We start from the raw sequence: 15462 nt of genomic DNA on the forward strand, positions 1-15462 counted from the left end.
CCAACTTTTCTCAAAAAAACAAAAAAAAACAAAATTTGTTACTGTGTGTCTTATTTCTCACAGTGATATTTGGTGAAAAGTAAATATTCATTCCCAATTACATGTTTGTTAAGAAATAAATTCCAAAAATGTACCAAACATCAAAATTTAAACAATCGCTTGAATTCATACGTTGACATTCTAATTCATTGTGCTGAAGTTTGTTTTTTACAAAAAGTGGAGGAACATTTATGATTGGATGATAAAACTAGAGGCTCTAAAGAGCCTGTGTCGCTCACCTTGGTCTATGTGAATATTAAACAAAGGACGCAGATGGATTCATGACAAAATTGTGTTTTGGTGATGGTGATGTGTTTGTACATCTTAATTTACTGAACATTTTTCCTGCTTACAATTATCTCTATCTATAATTAACTTGGCCCAGTAGTTTCAGAGGAGAAGATTTTTGTAAAAGATTACTAAGATTTACGAAAAAATGGTTAAAAATTGACTATAAAGGGCAATAACTCCTAAAGGGGTCAACTGACAATTTCGGTCATGTTGACTTATTTGTAGATCTTACTTTGCCGACATTTATTGTTTTTTACAGTTTATCTCTATCTATAATAATATTCAAGATAATAACCAAAAACAGCAAAATCACCTTAAAATTACCAATTCAGGGGCAGCAACCCAACAACGGGTTGTCCGATTCATCTGAAAATTTCAGGGCAGATAGATCTTGACCTGATAAACAATTTTACTTCATGTCAGATTTGCTTTAAATGCTTTGGTTTTTGAGTTAAAAGCCAAAAACTGAATTTTACCCCTATGTTCTATTTTTAGCCGTGGCGGCCATCTTGGTTGGTTGACCAGGTCACGCCACACATTTTCAAAACTAGATAACCAAATGATGATTGTGGCCAAGTTTGGTTTAATTTGGCCCAGTTGTTTCAGAGGAGAAGATTTTTGTAAAAGATTACTAAGATTTACGAAAAATGGTTAAAAATTGACTATAAAGGGCAATTACTCCTAAAGGGGTCAACTGACCATTTCGGTTATATTGACTTATTTGTAAATCTTACTTTGCTGAACATTATTACTGTTTACAGTTTATCTCTATCTATAATAATATTCAAGATAATAACCAAAAACAGCAAAATTTCCTTAAAATTACCAATTCAGGGGCAGCAACCCAATAACGGGTTGTCCGATTCATCTGAAAATTTCAGGGCAGATAGATCTTGACCTGATAAACAATTTTACTTCATGTCAGATTTGCTTTAAATGCTTTGGTTTTTGAGTTAAAAGCCAAAAACTGAATTTTACCCCTATGTTCTATTTTTAGCCGTGGCGGCCATCTTGGTTGGTTGACTAGGTCACGCCACACATTTTTAAAACTAGATAATCAAATGATGATTGTGGCCAAGTTTGGTTAAATTTGGCCACGGAGTTTCAGAGGAGAAGATTTTTGTAAAAGATTACTAAGATTTACGAAAAATTGTTAAAAATTGACTATAAAGGGCAATAACTCCTAAAGGGGTCAACTGACCATTTCAGTCATGTTGACTTATTTGTTAATCTTACTTTGCTGAACATTATTGCTGTTTACAGTTTATCTCTATCTATAATAATATTCAAGAAAATAACCAAAAACAGCAAAATTTCCTTAAAATTACCAATTCAGGGGCAGCAACCCAACACCAGGTTGTTCGATTCATCTGAAAATTTCAGGGCAGATAGATCTTGACCTGATAAACAATTTTACTTCATGTCAGATTTGCTCTAAATGCTTTGGTTTTTGAGTTATAAGCCAAAAACTGCATTTTACCCCTATGTTTTATTTTTAGCTGTGGCGGCCATCTTGGTTGGTTGGCCAGGTCACGCCACACATTTTTTAAACTAGATACCCCAATGATGATTGTGGCCAAGTTTGGTTTAATTTGGCCCAGTTGTTTCAGAGGAGAAGATTTTTGTAAAAGATTACTAAGATTTACGAAAAATGGTTAAAAATTGACTATAAAGGGCAATTACTCCTAAAGGGGTCAACTGACCATTTCGGTTATATTGACTTATTTGTAAATCTTACTTTGCTGAACATTATTGCTGTTTACAGTTTATCTCTATCTATAATAATATTCAAGATAATAACCAAAAACAGCAAAATTTCCTTAAAATTACCAATTCAGGGGCAGCAACCCAATAACGGGTTGTCCGATTCATCTGAAAATTTCAGGGCAGATAGATCTTGACCTGATGAACAATTTTACCCCATGTCAGATTTGCTCTTAATGCTTTGGTTTTTGAGTTATAAGCTAAAAACTGCATTTTACCCCTATGTTCTATTTTTAGCAGTGGCAGCCATCTTGGTTGGTTGACCGGGTCACGCCACACATTTTTAAAACTAGATAATCAAATGATGATTGTGGCCAAGTTTGGTTAAATTTGGCCCAGTAGTTTCAGAGGAGAAGATTTTTGTAAAAGTTTACGGACGACGGACGACGGACGACGGACGCAGGACGACGGACGACGGACGCAAAGTGATGAGAAAAGCTCACTTGACCTTTCAGGTCAGGTGAGCTAAAAACAATTCAATTTTTCTTTTATCATGTTTGATGATACAGTTATTGCCTACAAAAAAAACGAAGATTGTAGAACACACAATAAGGAAATATAAAAAGTTCTATCACAGCAGATAATAAGAGTTTAAGTACTGTACAATGATTCAATTATTTAAAATCACTCTTGGAAGGGATTTTTTGCAGTGAATGCTGATGACCTTGGATGATTCACTCTGAGATACCTTTGTATATATTCAATAGATTTTAAATATCAAGATCATAAAGAGTGGTATCACTATAAACCACCAGTGATCACTCTGTTACCCTGTAATTCACACCACAGTCTGTTTCGATGTGATTCACACCAGCAAGAGTGATTCTAAAAATTCACATTGTGGGTACTGTAGACTCATTTAACATTGTGGGTTCAGACTTTCAATTTAAGATAGCTGAAGTTACTTAAGGTCAAGTCAAAGTCATTTGAATCTAACTCTTTACTTCAAAATGGTATTATTATTGAATGAATAAAAAATAAATGGGGAATGTGTCCATGGGACACAGATGATGCCCCCTCTTGCATATCATATAAAGGTTATTAAGGGACATAACGGAAGAACAGTTAAAGTGACGCTACCCAAATTTGTACTCTATCTGAGTTTTGTGGTAATAAGTATTGTGAATAAGTCTCATAACATTTGGTTGAGGCTAACTTAAGTTAAAGAACAGAAACGAAAATTTCAGCAGTTTTTCCATTTGTAAACAGGCATAACTCTAGCACGGTAAATAGTTATCAAAGGTACCAGGATTATAATTTAATACATCAGAGGCACGTTTTGTCTACCTAAGACTCATCAGTGACGCTCAGATCAAAATAGTTATAAAGCCAAACAAATACAAAGTTGAACAGCATTGAGAACCCAAAATTCCAACAAGTTGTGCCAAATAAAAAGTGACACCACCAAAATTCAAACTTGATCTGTATTTTGTGGTAATTAGCATTGTGTATAAGTTTCATAACATTTGGTAGAGGCAAACTAAAGTTAGAGAACTGAAACGAAAAATTCAGCAATTTTTCCATTTGTAAAGGGGCATAACTCTAGAACGGTTATAGTGACACTACCAAAAATCAAACTCGATCTGTGTTTTGTGGTAATAAGCATTGTGTACAAGTTTCATAACATTTGGTTGAGGCAAACTAAAGTTAGAGAACAGAAACCAACTTTGGGACGTACGGACGACATACAGACGGACAAGGGTAAAACTTAATGCCCCCTCCGCTATGGCGGGGGCATAAATATATAGAATCCATATTTAAGGTTGTATTCAAGTATAAACAAACTATAAAATATGTCTTTATAACATATGCCTAGCTTGCACAATCACATTTCTATATTAAGTGAACCGTGACATCTAGGTAAAACCTTTATTGGCAATTATTTTTTAAAGTTTACATTATAATGAATATCTGTAGTAAATTTCAAGTTGATGTGCCCATAACTTTAAGGTAACATAACTTTACCAAAAACTTTAACCTGATAAAAGACAGCCTTACAGATCAGAAAACATAATTCCCCTTTACTCTTTTAGGCTAGGTATGAAAATGATAGAATAGAATGCTAAAAAAATGTTGTATAGGACATGTTCAATAACTTTGACTTGACCTTAGGTACCTGACCTCTCAGTTGGGTCTTCTTTATATAAACTGGTGAAAATGTATACTTAATGATATTGACAACTGTAATTTAGACAACTACCCCACAAATATAAATGAATCCTCAGCTATTATACTAGAAAACACACATACTACTTATATAACTATATATATATATACAAACTGTAACATTGCCATAGTTTGAGTTCTCATACATGAATTTGCCCATAAAAAATATCTTCTCAAGAGAGAAGCAACTTTTACATTTGGAAAGAACTGCAGATAACTTTTGAATTCGGAAAAAGAAATTAATGACCATCACAATTTTTGGGTGTACTTGTAACAGTTCAAGACAAGAATTTATTAATAGGAAAAAGCAACAGGCACACTTTCTTTCATCTTCATTCCATTAAAGACCAGGAAAATTTCAAGCACATTAAGTAACCTTTTTCTCAAAGAAAATAAAATAAAATAAAATGCTCCGCAGGGCGCAGCTTGATACGACCGCAGAGGTCGAACCTTGAACAGTTGGGGCAAGTATGGACACAACATTCAAGCTTGATAGAGCTCTGAATTTGGGTTGTGATTAAATATTTGACACAGCATAGGTTTCTGACACAGAATGAATGTGGTCTAAGAACTTAAAAATTTTAAATTGGACATTCACCTATTATGGTCCAATATCCAAAATCTAAATACATGGTTAGATTCAGCATATCAAAGAACCCCAAGAATTCAATTTTTGTTGGAATCAAACAAAGTTTAATTTTGGACCCTTTTGACCTCAATGTGGACAAAGTTGATAATGGGGCCCAAAAATCAAAATTCTAAATACATGGTTAGATTCAGCATATCAAAGAACCCCATATATTCAATTTTTGTTGAAATCAAACAAAGTTTAATTTTGGACCCCGATTTGGACCAACTTGAAAACTGGGCCCATAATAAAAAATCTAAATACATGTTTAGATTCAGCATATCAAAGAACCCTAAGAATTCAATTTTTGTTAAAATCAAACTAAGTTTAATTTTGGACCCTTTGGACCTTAATGTAGACCAATTTGAAAACGGAACCAAAAATTAAGAATCTAAATACCTGGTTAGATTCGGCATATCAAAGAACCCCAATAATTCAATTTTTGATGAAATCAAACAAAGTTTAATTTTGGACCCTTTGGACCTCAATGTGGACCAATTTAAAAACGGGGCCCAAAATCCAAAAACTTAATACACGGTTAGAATCAGCATATTAAAGAACCCCAAGAATTCAAGAATAAAAACCCCATTGAAATTGGTCAAGAAATAAGCAATTTATACGAAGTATCTTCTTTTGCACAATACTGTGCAATTGAATATTTCTTGCTATTGGGCAATACTGTACAATTGACAATTTCTTGCTATTGCGCAATATTGTGCTATTGGATATTTCTTGCTATTGCACAATACTGTGCAATTGAAGATTTCTTGCTATTGCGCAATACTGTGCAATTGAAGATTTCTTGCTATTGTGCAATACTGTGCAATTGAAAATTTCTTGCTATTGCACAATACTTATTATATAATAATTTACACATTCTGTTTGGTGTGTATCTCCTACCATATCATTATTATTTGCTTTTGAATATAAAACAGAAATAACCAACTGAAAATGGAAAATTTTAAAAGAAAAAAAAAAGGAAAAAAAGAAAAAAAAGGAAAAAAAAAAAAATCCCCCCCCCAAATTTTTTGATTCATCACCCCAAAACTCAATTCCAGCCTTCCCTTTGTGATATGGTACCTTGCAGTACAATTTCAGAGAGATCCATACACTTGAACACAAGTTATTGTCTGGAAACTAGAAAAATGCTTATTTTTGGCCCCTTATTCCTAAACGTTTTGGGCAATTACCCCCAAACTCAATTCCAGCTTTCCCTTTGTGATATGGAACCTTGTGGTACAGTGTCAGAGAGATCCATACACTAACACACAAGTTATGTCTGGAAGTTACAAAAATGCTTATTTTTGGCCCCTTTTTGGCCCCTAATTCCTTAACTGTTGGTACCATAACATTAATATTTTGAGGCAATTACCCCCCAAAATCAATCCCAGCATTCCCTGTGTGATATGGAACCTTGTGGTACAATGTCAGAGAGATCCATACACTAACACACAAGTTATGTCTGGAAGTTACAAAAATGCTTATTTTTGGCCCCTTTTTGGCCCCTTATTCCTTAACTGTTGGTACCATAACCCCCAAAATCAATCCCAACCTTCCTTTTGTGGTATTGAACCTTATGGTAAAATTTCATAGAGATACATTCACTTAAACTAAAGTTAGAGTGCGAAAACCAATGTGTCTTCGGACGACGACGACCACGCCAACGTCATACCAATATATGACCGCAAAATTTTTTTGCGGTCGTATAATAATAAAAATGTGTCTCTAACAGTCTAACAAATTTTTAGTTCTCCAAAAATGTTTCAACAGTGGATAGAAAAAAATTCATCTTTACCAATCATGTAGAATTTTGCAATAAATATGACATCATTGATGTCCCTTGTGCATATCAAATCACTTCTTACTTCAATCTTTACCTGATTATTTTCTATATCTCCGTCATTGCCATTTTCCTCATCATTTCCTGATAAACTACTACTGTCTGATTCTGAATCTGATTGTTCCTGTAATATTCAAAATCATTTTGAAAACCGTCAAGTTTACGCCTTCAGCAATAAAAAGACAAATGCTAAGGTTTTAAATGATTTACATTTCACTTTTTTTAAGAACTTTTGAGTAATCAAAATATTTTATGCCAAGTTCAAATTCTGATAATATTTTTGTTGTTGTGGTAAATGAATTTGGACAACACTAATAAACCATGCTATTCAAAGTCAGTCTTACCACTTGTTTTTTCTTCTTTTTAGATATTTTATCCTCCGTATCTGAGTTCAGCTGCCTCTTCCTTCCTTTAACAGGACTATCTGTATCCTTCTATACAAAATAAAATAAATATTGATGGGCTAGTTAACTCTATTTATAGATTATCGATGGTTTTTCATACAAGGTGTTTCTCAGCTACAGACTCATCCAAGGTTGAACCAGTGACCTAACTACACAATAATTCACATATGAGTATAGCACACGAGTTAATATTTAGTGTTAATATTTAGTGTTGTTCCATCACGAGTTGAATATTTTTCAATATTTCAATTCTTGAATTAGTTAATCTTGTTATTACATTTACCATGGACTATTAAACATTGTTAAATGGAAATAAAGAAGAGATTGAAAGGACCTATAACTTTTTCTATGCATTCTCAATTGTTGATGCAATGTCATCGACAATGTCTAGACAACATCTATTGTTGTCAGAGGAGTGAAATTATCAGATTTAATTCACATGTGAAATAATCAGTTTTATTTCACTGGGAAATCACAGTAATTTATTGCAACCAATGCAATAAATACTGGAAATAGTTTTTTAAACCCCAGAGTTGTCTATCTTGTTTAAGGGTACAGTGTTACATACCTTATTTAATTTAGAGTCGGTACTACTGTTGCTAGTTGTACTATTTTCACTTGGCGATTTAGGTTCAGAATTTTTTTGAAACACAGAGTTATCTACAATATCTGGACTACTATTACTATTATTTCTATCTTTCTTTTTCTTCTTTGCCTGAAATCAGATAATAATTACATTACATGTATGTTTCACCAGTTTGATTGGCTAACAAAAATCGCACGTCATTCAAAAATTAACCTTCATATCAAAATGAAATGTTACATTCATGATGACACTTGCTTCCACAAAAAAGTGCACAGGTAAATAAAAGAAAAACTTGATAATGGAAAACTTTTTTTCATGGTCCTATTAGCATAAAAATGAAATTTATAAGAAATGAATGCCTTTTGTAATTTTATTGGGGTTTAAAAGTGTTGATTGTGCACACATTTCTAGAATGAAGCGCCTACAAAATGTGCTTCGGCCAACACTTTTACACCGAATAAAATTACAAAAAGAAGCATTCATTTCTTAAATAAAGAATACATAACAGAACTGACTTAAGTTCTAACGCTGGTCATAGCATGCTATCTATCCTTAAATATGGAAGGTCACTGCTGTATCAAACTTAACAATTCTAAACTTGATTTTTGCAGTAGAATTGTTAGTTTGAGCAGTAAAGAGTTAAAGTTTATTCAGTTTTATTGTGTACAGCTGCAGATTTAATTTAGTCTTTTTCTTCTGTAGCTTTCTTTTACTATATATTTCAAATCTGAACTTGCATGACATTCTTATTTTTATGAGTTTTCATTTGTTTTTTATTTGTGATTCGTTTTTAATCCTAAATATCAGAAATTTAATCATATATATAAATGTCTTTCAACTTTGAATCTTAAGGAGAAATAAATACTACACGTAAAATTACAGGTAAACCATAGTTTGTATAGGTGATAAATTTTCATTTCAGTATCATTTCCTTCCCTTAAAATCCTGTTCATTACAAGTAATTGAAAAGAATCTTAAAATAATTGTGCAACTTACAGAATCACGCGTTTGTCGTGTTCGCATGTCTTGCTTGCCACTCAAAGAATCTTCTTCTTTGACTGGCTTGAACAAAAAGGAAGGATTTTCTTTTGGACTGTCTAGGGGGCGCTCTTCCCCATATCGTTTGAAATGTAGACGACAATCTGTACATCGTAAGCCTTTATCTTTTCCGGCATGGTGCCAGTCTTTGGAAACTGAAAGAAGAGATGTTATTGTGTTGTCACCAAAAAAAAACATCTAAGGTTTTCTGCTAAAGAATTAAAAGGTTGATAGTTATGGATTTTTATAATCAACAACAAGAACATATCCTGTATTTACAAAGTCAAATTCCAGTATTATTGATAGTTAATTGTGAAGAAATCCTCTACAGAGCAATTGGGTCAGAACCTAAAATTAGGGTCAGTTGGGTAAACCCTAGACACACATTCTTTTTATTTCTTGGTCTTATAACCAGGTCAGTTCAACTTTAATTTCATCATCATTTATTATACAAATTCTTACATTCAGGTCTCTGTTAAGGAGAAGGTCAGGGTTTGACACTAACTAATTGTATGTACTAGCCTGCAGGGCTAGTGAAATTATTATTTTACTAGTCCTCTTGTCAATACACTAGCCCTCCAAGTGCCGAAGGCCCTTTGTCGGTCGTGCCATCGGCACGACCCAATCTAGGAGGGTCTGGGGACATGCCCCCCCAGAAAATTTTGATACAAATGAAGCTAAATCCTGTGTTCTGGAGCATTTCCAGAGAGTTTTGAACATGTTTTGTTTCATGAAATTTCACTGGTTTGCTAATAAAAAATACCAAAAAAAAAAAAATCTATAGGCCTATTAAGAATGTGTTCGACTTATTTTGAAGACCCTTTAGATCATTACTTCATCATCATCCTCATTTTACTTATCATTATTACTAGTGTCTTTACTGAAGATGGATAAGTTAGGGATTTAAAAATACACCCACAAAAGAGGAAAGGTTTGCCCTTGCTGTTTTTTTTGTCATAATTCTTCATCGACTCCTTCTTTTCCCTTGTTGTTTAAGTATATTTTTTTATGCAGGACAAGATTTTATTCCTAAAAATCTGTATATTTTACCAAAGACCAAGGAATTGTATAGTATACAAATCCTTGCAGAGACCTTTAATTTTGTTTTTATGACAATAATTCAGTGATATTGTTTGACTCAAATTACATTCGAAATACAGCTTTTTCCCCTAGAGAAAATTCCCAATTACTAAAAAAATGGCTTAAATTCCTCCCAATAAGTTGTACATTTTTCCCAAACAGTGATGGTATCGGTAGTAATGTATGTAAATTTCGTATTCATGCTATTATTTTGAGATTATGAAAGCACTTTTGAGATCCAGGTTTCTGATTAGAATCATCACGGCGTTTGTAACACACATGGTTTTCAATGTATTAAGTACCATCATTGTTTCCGTTTCTTTCCCCTCCCCAAAAAGTACATTTCATGTTAAAAATGTCTGACAATCAAAATACGTGAATAAACTGTACAATAAAGACAGCAAAGGTCAGCAAAAAATCTGGGATTTGTTGACAATTAAAATTTTGTGAAATTCCTAGTTTTAAACAAAATTTTGACTAGCCCGTCAGACTACTGTGATGAAAACTTTACTAGCCCTCCCTAATTTTTACTAGCCTCGGGCTAGCGGACTAGCGTTAGTGTCGAACCCTGAAGGTTGATTCACGTGAATTTACATTTCTAGTTATACTTAAAATTTCAATTACAATAAGTTTTTTTATACATCTTCAAAACTAAACCAACCAGTAACGAGCTAATTTCCACTATGCTATGTGGTTTTTTTTTTGGGGGGGGGGGGGGGGGGGGGGGGGGGGGGGGGTGGGTGGGAAACTAGAAAAACTGTTCAAGAAATATGTGAGGGTCTGGATGGGGTGTTATAAAATAAAGAATAATAAACAAAATATACAAAATAAAGGAATAGAGAAAAATATGCCAAAAAAAAAAAAGAATAGAAAGATATGCCAAAAAATAAAGAATAGAGAATAATGGGCAAAAAAATTAAAGAAGAGATTAAAAATGGCCTAAAAAATTAAAGAATAGAGAAATGTAAGACCTCCATCCAGGCCCTTGTATGTTTTGTAAATTTCTTCTACACTTTAAGCAGTCCTTTAATATATTAAAAGCTTTACTTGTTATAAAGTCTGGACATTTTATCCATTGAATAGTGACCTTTATATATGTATTGTTTGGTAGCTGTCTTATTAATCTTTATACATCTATTGTTCATATTTGTTCCAACAAAATACTTAAAACAATATGCAAAATAGAATAAAATGCTTCGCTGGGCGCAGCTTGATACGACCGCAGAGGTCGAACCCTGAACAGTTGGGGCAAGTATGGACACAACATTCAAGCTTGATACAGCTCTGAATTTGGATTGTGATTAAATATTTGACACAGCATAGGTTTCTGACACAGAAAGAATGTGGTCTAATAACTTCAATTTTTTTAATTTACCTATTATGGTCCAATGTCCAAAATCAAAATACATGGTTAGATTCAGCATATCAAAGTACCCCAAGAATTCAATTTTTGTTAAAATCAAACTAAGTTTAATTTTGGACCCTTTGGACCTTAATGTAGACCAATTTAAAAAACGGGACCCAAAATTAAAAATCTAAAAACACGGTTAGATTTGGCATATCAAAGAACCCCAATAATTCAATTTTTGATGAAATCACACAAAGGTTAATTTTGGACCCTTTTGACCTCAATATGAACCAATTTGATAGCGGGCCCACAAATAAAAAATCTAAATACATGGTAAGATTCAGCATATCAAAGAACCCCATATATTCAATTTTTGTTGAAATCAAACAAAGTTTAATTTTGGACCCCAATTTGGACCAACTTGAAAACTGGGCCACAAATAAAAAATCTAAATACATGGTAAGATTCAGCATATCAAAGAACCCCATATATTCATTTTTTGTTGAAATCAAACAAAGTTTAATTTTGGACCCCAGTTTGGACCAACTTGAAAACTGGGCCAAAAATCTAAAATCTAAATACATTTTTAGATTCAGCATATCAAAGAACCCCATATATTCAATTTTGTTGAAATCAAACAAAGTTTTATTTTGGACCCCAACTTGGACCAACTTGAAAACTGGGCCCATAATCAAAAATCTAAATACATGTTTAGATTCAGCATATCAAAGAACCCCAAGAATTCAATTTTTGTTAAAATCAAACAAAGTTTAATTTTGGACCCTTTGGACCTTAATGTAGACCAATTTGAAAACTGGATCCAAAATTAAAAATCTAAATACACGGTTAGATTCGGCATAACAAATAAATAAATGTGGTCAAAGATTTTACAAATCTAATGCGCCATACTGTGCAATTAAAGATTACTTCTTGAAATTTTTCAATATTTGAAATTTGAAAAAAAAATAATATTTGAAGAATAATTCTTTTTAATTTCTGAAATCTGAAATGAGAAAAAATTAACCCCACACGATTTCTTTTTACCCCCCCCCCCTTTTTTTTTCCCCAAACCATAATTACCCATTTAAATTTACCATAGTGCTAACTTAATCTATTTTATAATAGAATTTAAAATATAGTGTCAAATCTTTCATATGGATTTTTTTGTAAAAAAAAAAGATGCAACATTTGCAGATATTTTTACTGGTCTTCCTTTATAAATATGCATTTCTTTAAACATAATTTAAAAGCAGTGTAAGGGAAGTAACCAAAACGTTGTATTTGGATTACCTCCCTTACACTGTTTTAAATTATCTTAATTGTTCATTAACCATTACTTTATTCATAATTTAAAAGCAGTGTAAGGGAGATAATTTCAATGATGTATTTGATTTATCTCCCTTACACTGCTTTAAATTATGTTTTGTACTAAAGTATTTGTCCATTAACCAGGACAACCTTGTTTTTCCCCCTTTTTTGCCCCTAATTCTTAAACGGTTTGAGCCATAACCCCCCAAAGCAAATCCTAACCATCCCTTTGTGGTATGGAAACTTGTAGTATAATTTCAGAGAGATCCATACACCGTTCCACAGTTATTGTCTGGAAACTAGAAAATGCTTATTTTTGGCCCCTTTTTGGCCCCTAATTACTTAACTGTTGGTACCATAACCCCCAAAATCAATCCCCACCTTCCTTTTGTTGTATTGAACCTTATGGTGAAATTTCATAGAGATCCATTCACTTAAACTAAAGTTAGAGTGCGAAAACTAATGCGTCTTCGGACGACGACGCCGGATGACGACAACGACGACGCCAACGTCATACCAATATACGACCACAAAAATTTGTTTGCAGTCGTATAAAAATCACTTTTCCTCTAATCTATAAACATCTGACAAATGATAATTTTAAAAGTTTTTCTATTATTAGCTTAATATCATACAGCAAAGAGGAGATAAATCTACCTGTTGTTAAACAATGACGACATGAGTATCCAGATTCTCGGCTGCCTCCACTGTCGTCAGAGTCCTGATCAGAACATTCACTGGCAGAACTAGCGTCCACTGCAATATAAAATGTGGTCAGTGTCAATATGTAACAAGAATGTGACCATAGTACACGGATGCCCCACTCGCACTATCATTTTCTATGTTCAGTGGACAGTGAAATTGGGGTCAAAAATCTAATTTGGCATTAAAATTAGAAAGATCATATCATAGGGAACATGTGTACTAAGTTTCAAGTTGATTGGACTTCAACTTCATCAAAAACTACCTTGACCAAAAACTTAAACCTGAAGCAGGACAGGCAGACGAACGGATGCAGACCGAAAAACATTATGCCCCTAAAAATACCAAAAAATCTGAAAAAAAAATTAGGTACTGCTAATAAGAAAAATACTTTTATAAAACATATTTAGATTGCAATTAAAGTGTTTTAGCTTTTAAGTTTTGGTCAATTTAACTAACATTTCAAAATTTCAGTCCATTAAACATAGATATATTAGATCTGAGCTATAAATCAGTAAAAATACCCTCTACTCTCTATGGGTTATTTTTTTCACCTCATCTTTAAAAGAAATTACATAATATTTTACCAAAAATAAGGACTCGAGTTGAAATGATAATTGATCAGGACCCTCATTAAAAAGTCTCTCTACTTCATTTTTTACAAATTTATCATGAGTCATTACAAGATGATTATGTATGAAAAATGTTACATGCTTTTACACTGTCCCTAAAATTGTATTTTGAAATGATGCTTTTTTACTTTGAGCCAAATAAATTAGCAAACAAAGGACAGATTCTGGTCAAATTTTCTAAATATGGTGCAAGGTGCTTCAAAGATATTCCCTAGTTTTCAAACAAACAAAAATTTATAGCTTCCCCTTTTTGACAGACTATTAGTGACCCCTAGATGGTCATTTTACCCTAAGCTATTGGATTGCTGTCTCACTCATGCTTATAATATATATCTTCTCATTTGAAAGTACTATTGAAAAATAATCTAAGGTTAGTACATTTCATGTACCACCCATAAATTCTTTTCTTGGCTGTACCTTTATTTTTAGAACACTGCTGATTCATTCATTTGTTACAATTTCCATGGATTGAGGTAAACTTGCCTTTACGTGGATACGTCTAATTTAGTGGTTTTGCTATATTTCAAGTCTGCCTACATTCCTATGGACAAATTTTAAATCATTGAACTGTACCCATGAAATCCACGAAAGTTGGTATCCAAAGAATACTAATGAATCCACAGACTGTTTGCTCTCCAGTCCCAAGACTAGCATAAGTTCACATGTATTAACACACATGACACAGGAATCAATACATATCTCACGTCTTATCTAAACGTACTTAACAAGTTTATATGTTATTTTTTTACCTGATTAAACATACCACAACATGTTCTTTTAGATCCCACACAAAATGGAATATGCAGTTTGTCAAAGTTTATAATGTACAAAGACTTATAATTGGTCCATATGTTTGTTCAGGCCAAACACTCGTTCTTCATTTCGTTTCGATTTAAAGCCGATTAAATTCATATGACAGGTTCATTCAAACATCAACAAATACATAAAGTCAATTTAAATAAAATCTTTCTTTTAATAAGTATGAATTATGTAAAAGTTTAATTAAAACTTCAGCAAGCATTTGCAAGTAAGATCTTATCTCTCTGATGAACTACTTGACAATTCACAATCAAAATGGAGAAGGCATATAAATCCCTTTTGTATGAGAAATGTAAACAGAAGAAAATTTTAAAGATTTCAAAACAAGTTTTTCCATATCAGTCAATTTTGTTCCCAGAGAAGGCAATCTTTTTTTTTAAAGACCTGTCTAACAAATTGTCAAGCCAAAATAATAACAAATGATACTGACTTATATTGCAGCTCCTATGTAAAATTTTGGTCTCACAGTTTGCAAATTATAAGAAATTTTAACACTGGAGAAAAGTGCTCAACCAAAATTTTGAAAATATACCACACCAGTCTTGAAATAAATGGGGAATGTGTCCATGGGACACAGATGATGCCCCTACTTGCATAAAACGTTATAAAGGGACATAACTCAAGAACTGTTAAAGTGACGCTACCAAATTTGTACTTGATCTGAGTTTTGTGGTAATAAGTATTGTTTATAAGTTCATAACATTTATTTGAGGCAAACTTAAGTTAAAGAACGGAAACAAAAAATTCAGCAATTTTTCCAGTTGTAAAGGGGCATAAGTCTAGAAAGGTAAAAGTGACACCAGCAAAATTTAAACTT

General features: G+C 32.8%; 1 protein-coding gene and 1 long non-coding RNA gene across 5 annotated transcripts in view; one reads left to right on the forward strand and one right to left on the reverse strand.

Annotated features, from left to right (window-relative positions):
• LOC127720606 (uncharacterized) overlaps window positions 1–15462 on the forward strand; it is a 41401-nt gene that overhangs the window by 19701 nt on the left and 6238 nt on the right. The window contains exon 2 of one of the 2 annotated variants that reach the window (XR_007990894.1): window positions 12449–13054. The exons of the other annotated variant lie outside the window; for it this stretch is intronic. This is a non-coding gene — a long non-coding RNA (uncharacterized LOC127720606). Of the gene's footprint in view, window positions 1–12448; window positions 13055–15462 lie in introns of those variants that run through there. 2 annotated transcript variants of the gene reach the window in all.
• The window catches only part of LOC127720601 (arginine-glutamic acid dipeptide repeats protein-like), a 121990-nt gene that overhangs the window by 13543 nt on the left and 92985 nt on the right, over window positions 1–15462 (reverse strand). For all 3 annotated transcript variants that reach the window (XM_052227269.1, XM_052227271.1, XM_052227268.1), the window contains exons 12-16: window positions 13150–13248; window positions 8715–8911; window positions 7701–7847; window positions 7073–7162; window positions 6766–6852 (exon numbers count right to left, since the gene is read on the reverse strand). In XM_052227269.1, the coding sequence (XP_052083229.1) occupies window positions 6766–6852; window positions 7073–7162; window positions 7701–7847; window positions 8715–8911; window positions 13150–13248 (620 nt within the window). The remainder of the gene's footprint in view (window positions 1–6765; window positions 6853–7072; window positions 7163–7700; window positions 7848–8714; window positions 8912–13149; window positions 13249–15462) is intronic.

The sequence above is a fragment of the Mytilus californianus genome, unplaced genomic scaffold (genome assembly GCF_021869535.1).
Source record: "Mytilus californianus isolate M0D057914Y unplaced genomic scaffold, xbMytCali1.0.p SCAF_11, whole genome shotgun sequence".
NCBI classification, from domain to species: domain Eukaryota; kingdom Metazoa; phylum Mollusca; class Bivalvia; order Mytilida; family Mytilidae; genus Mytilus; species Mytilus californianus.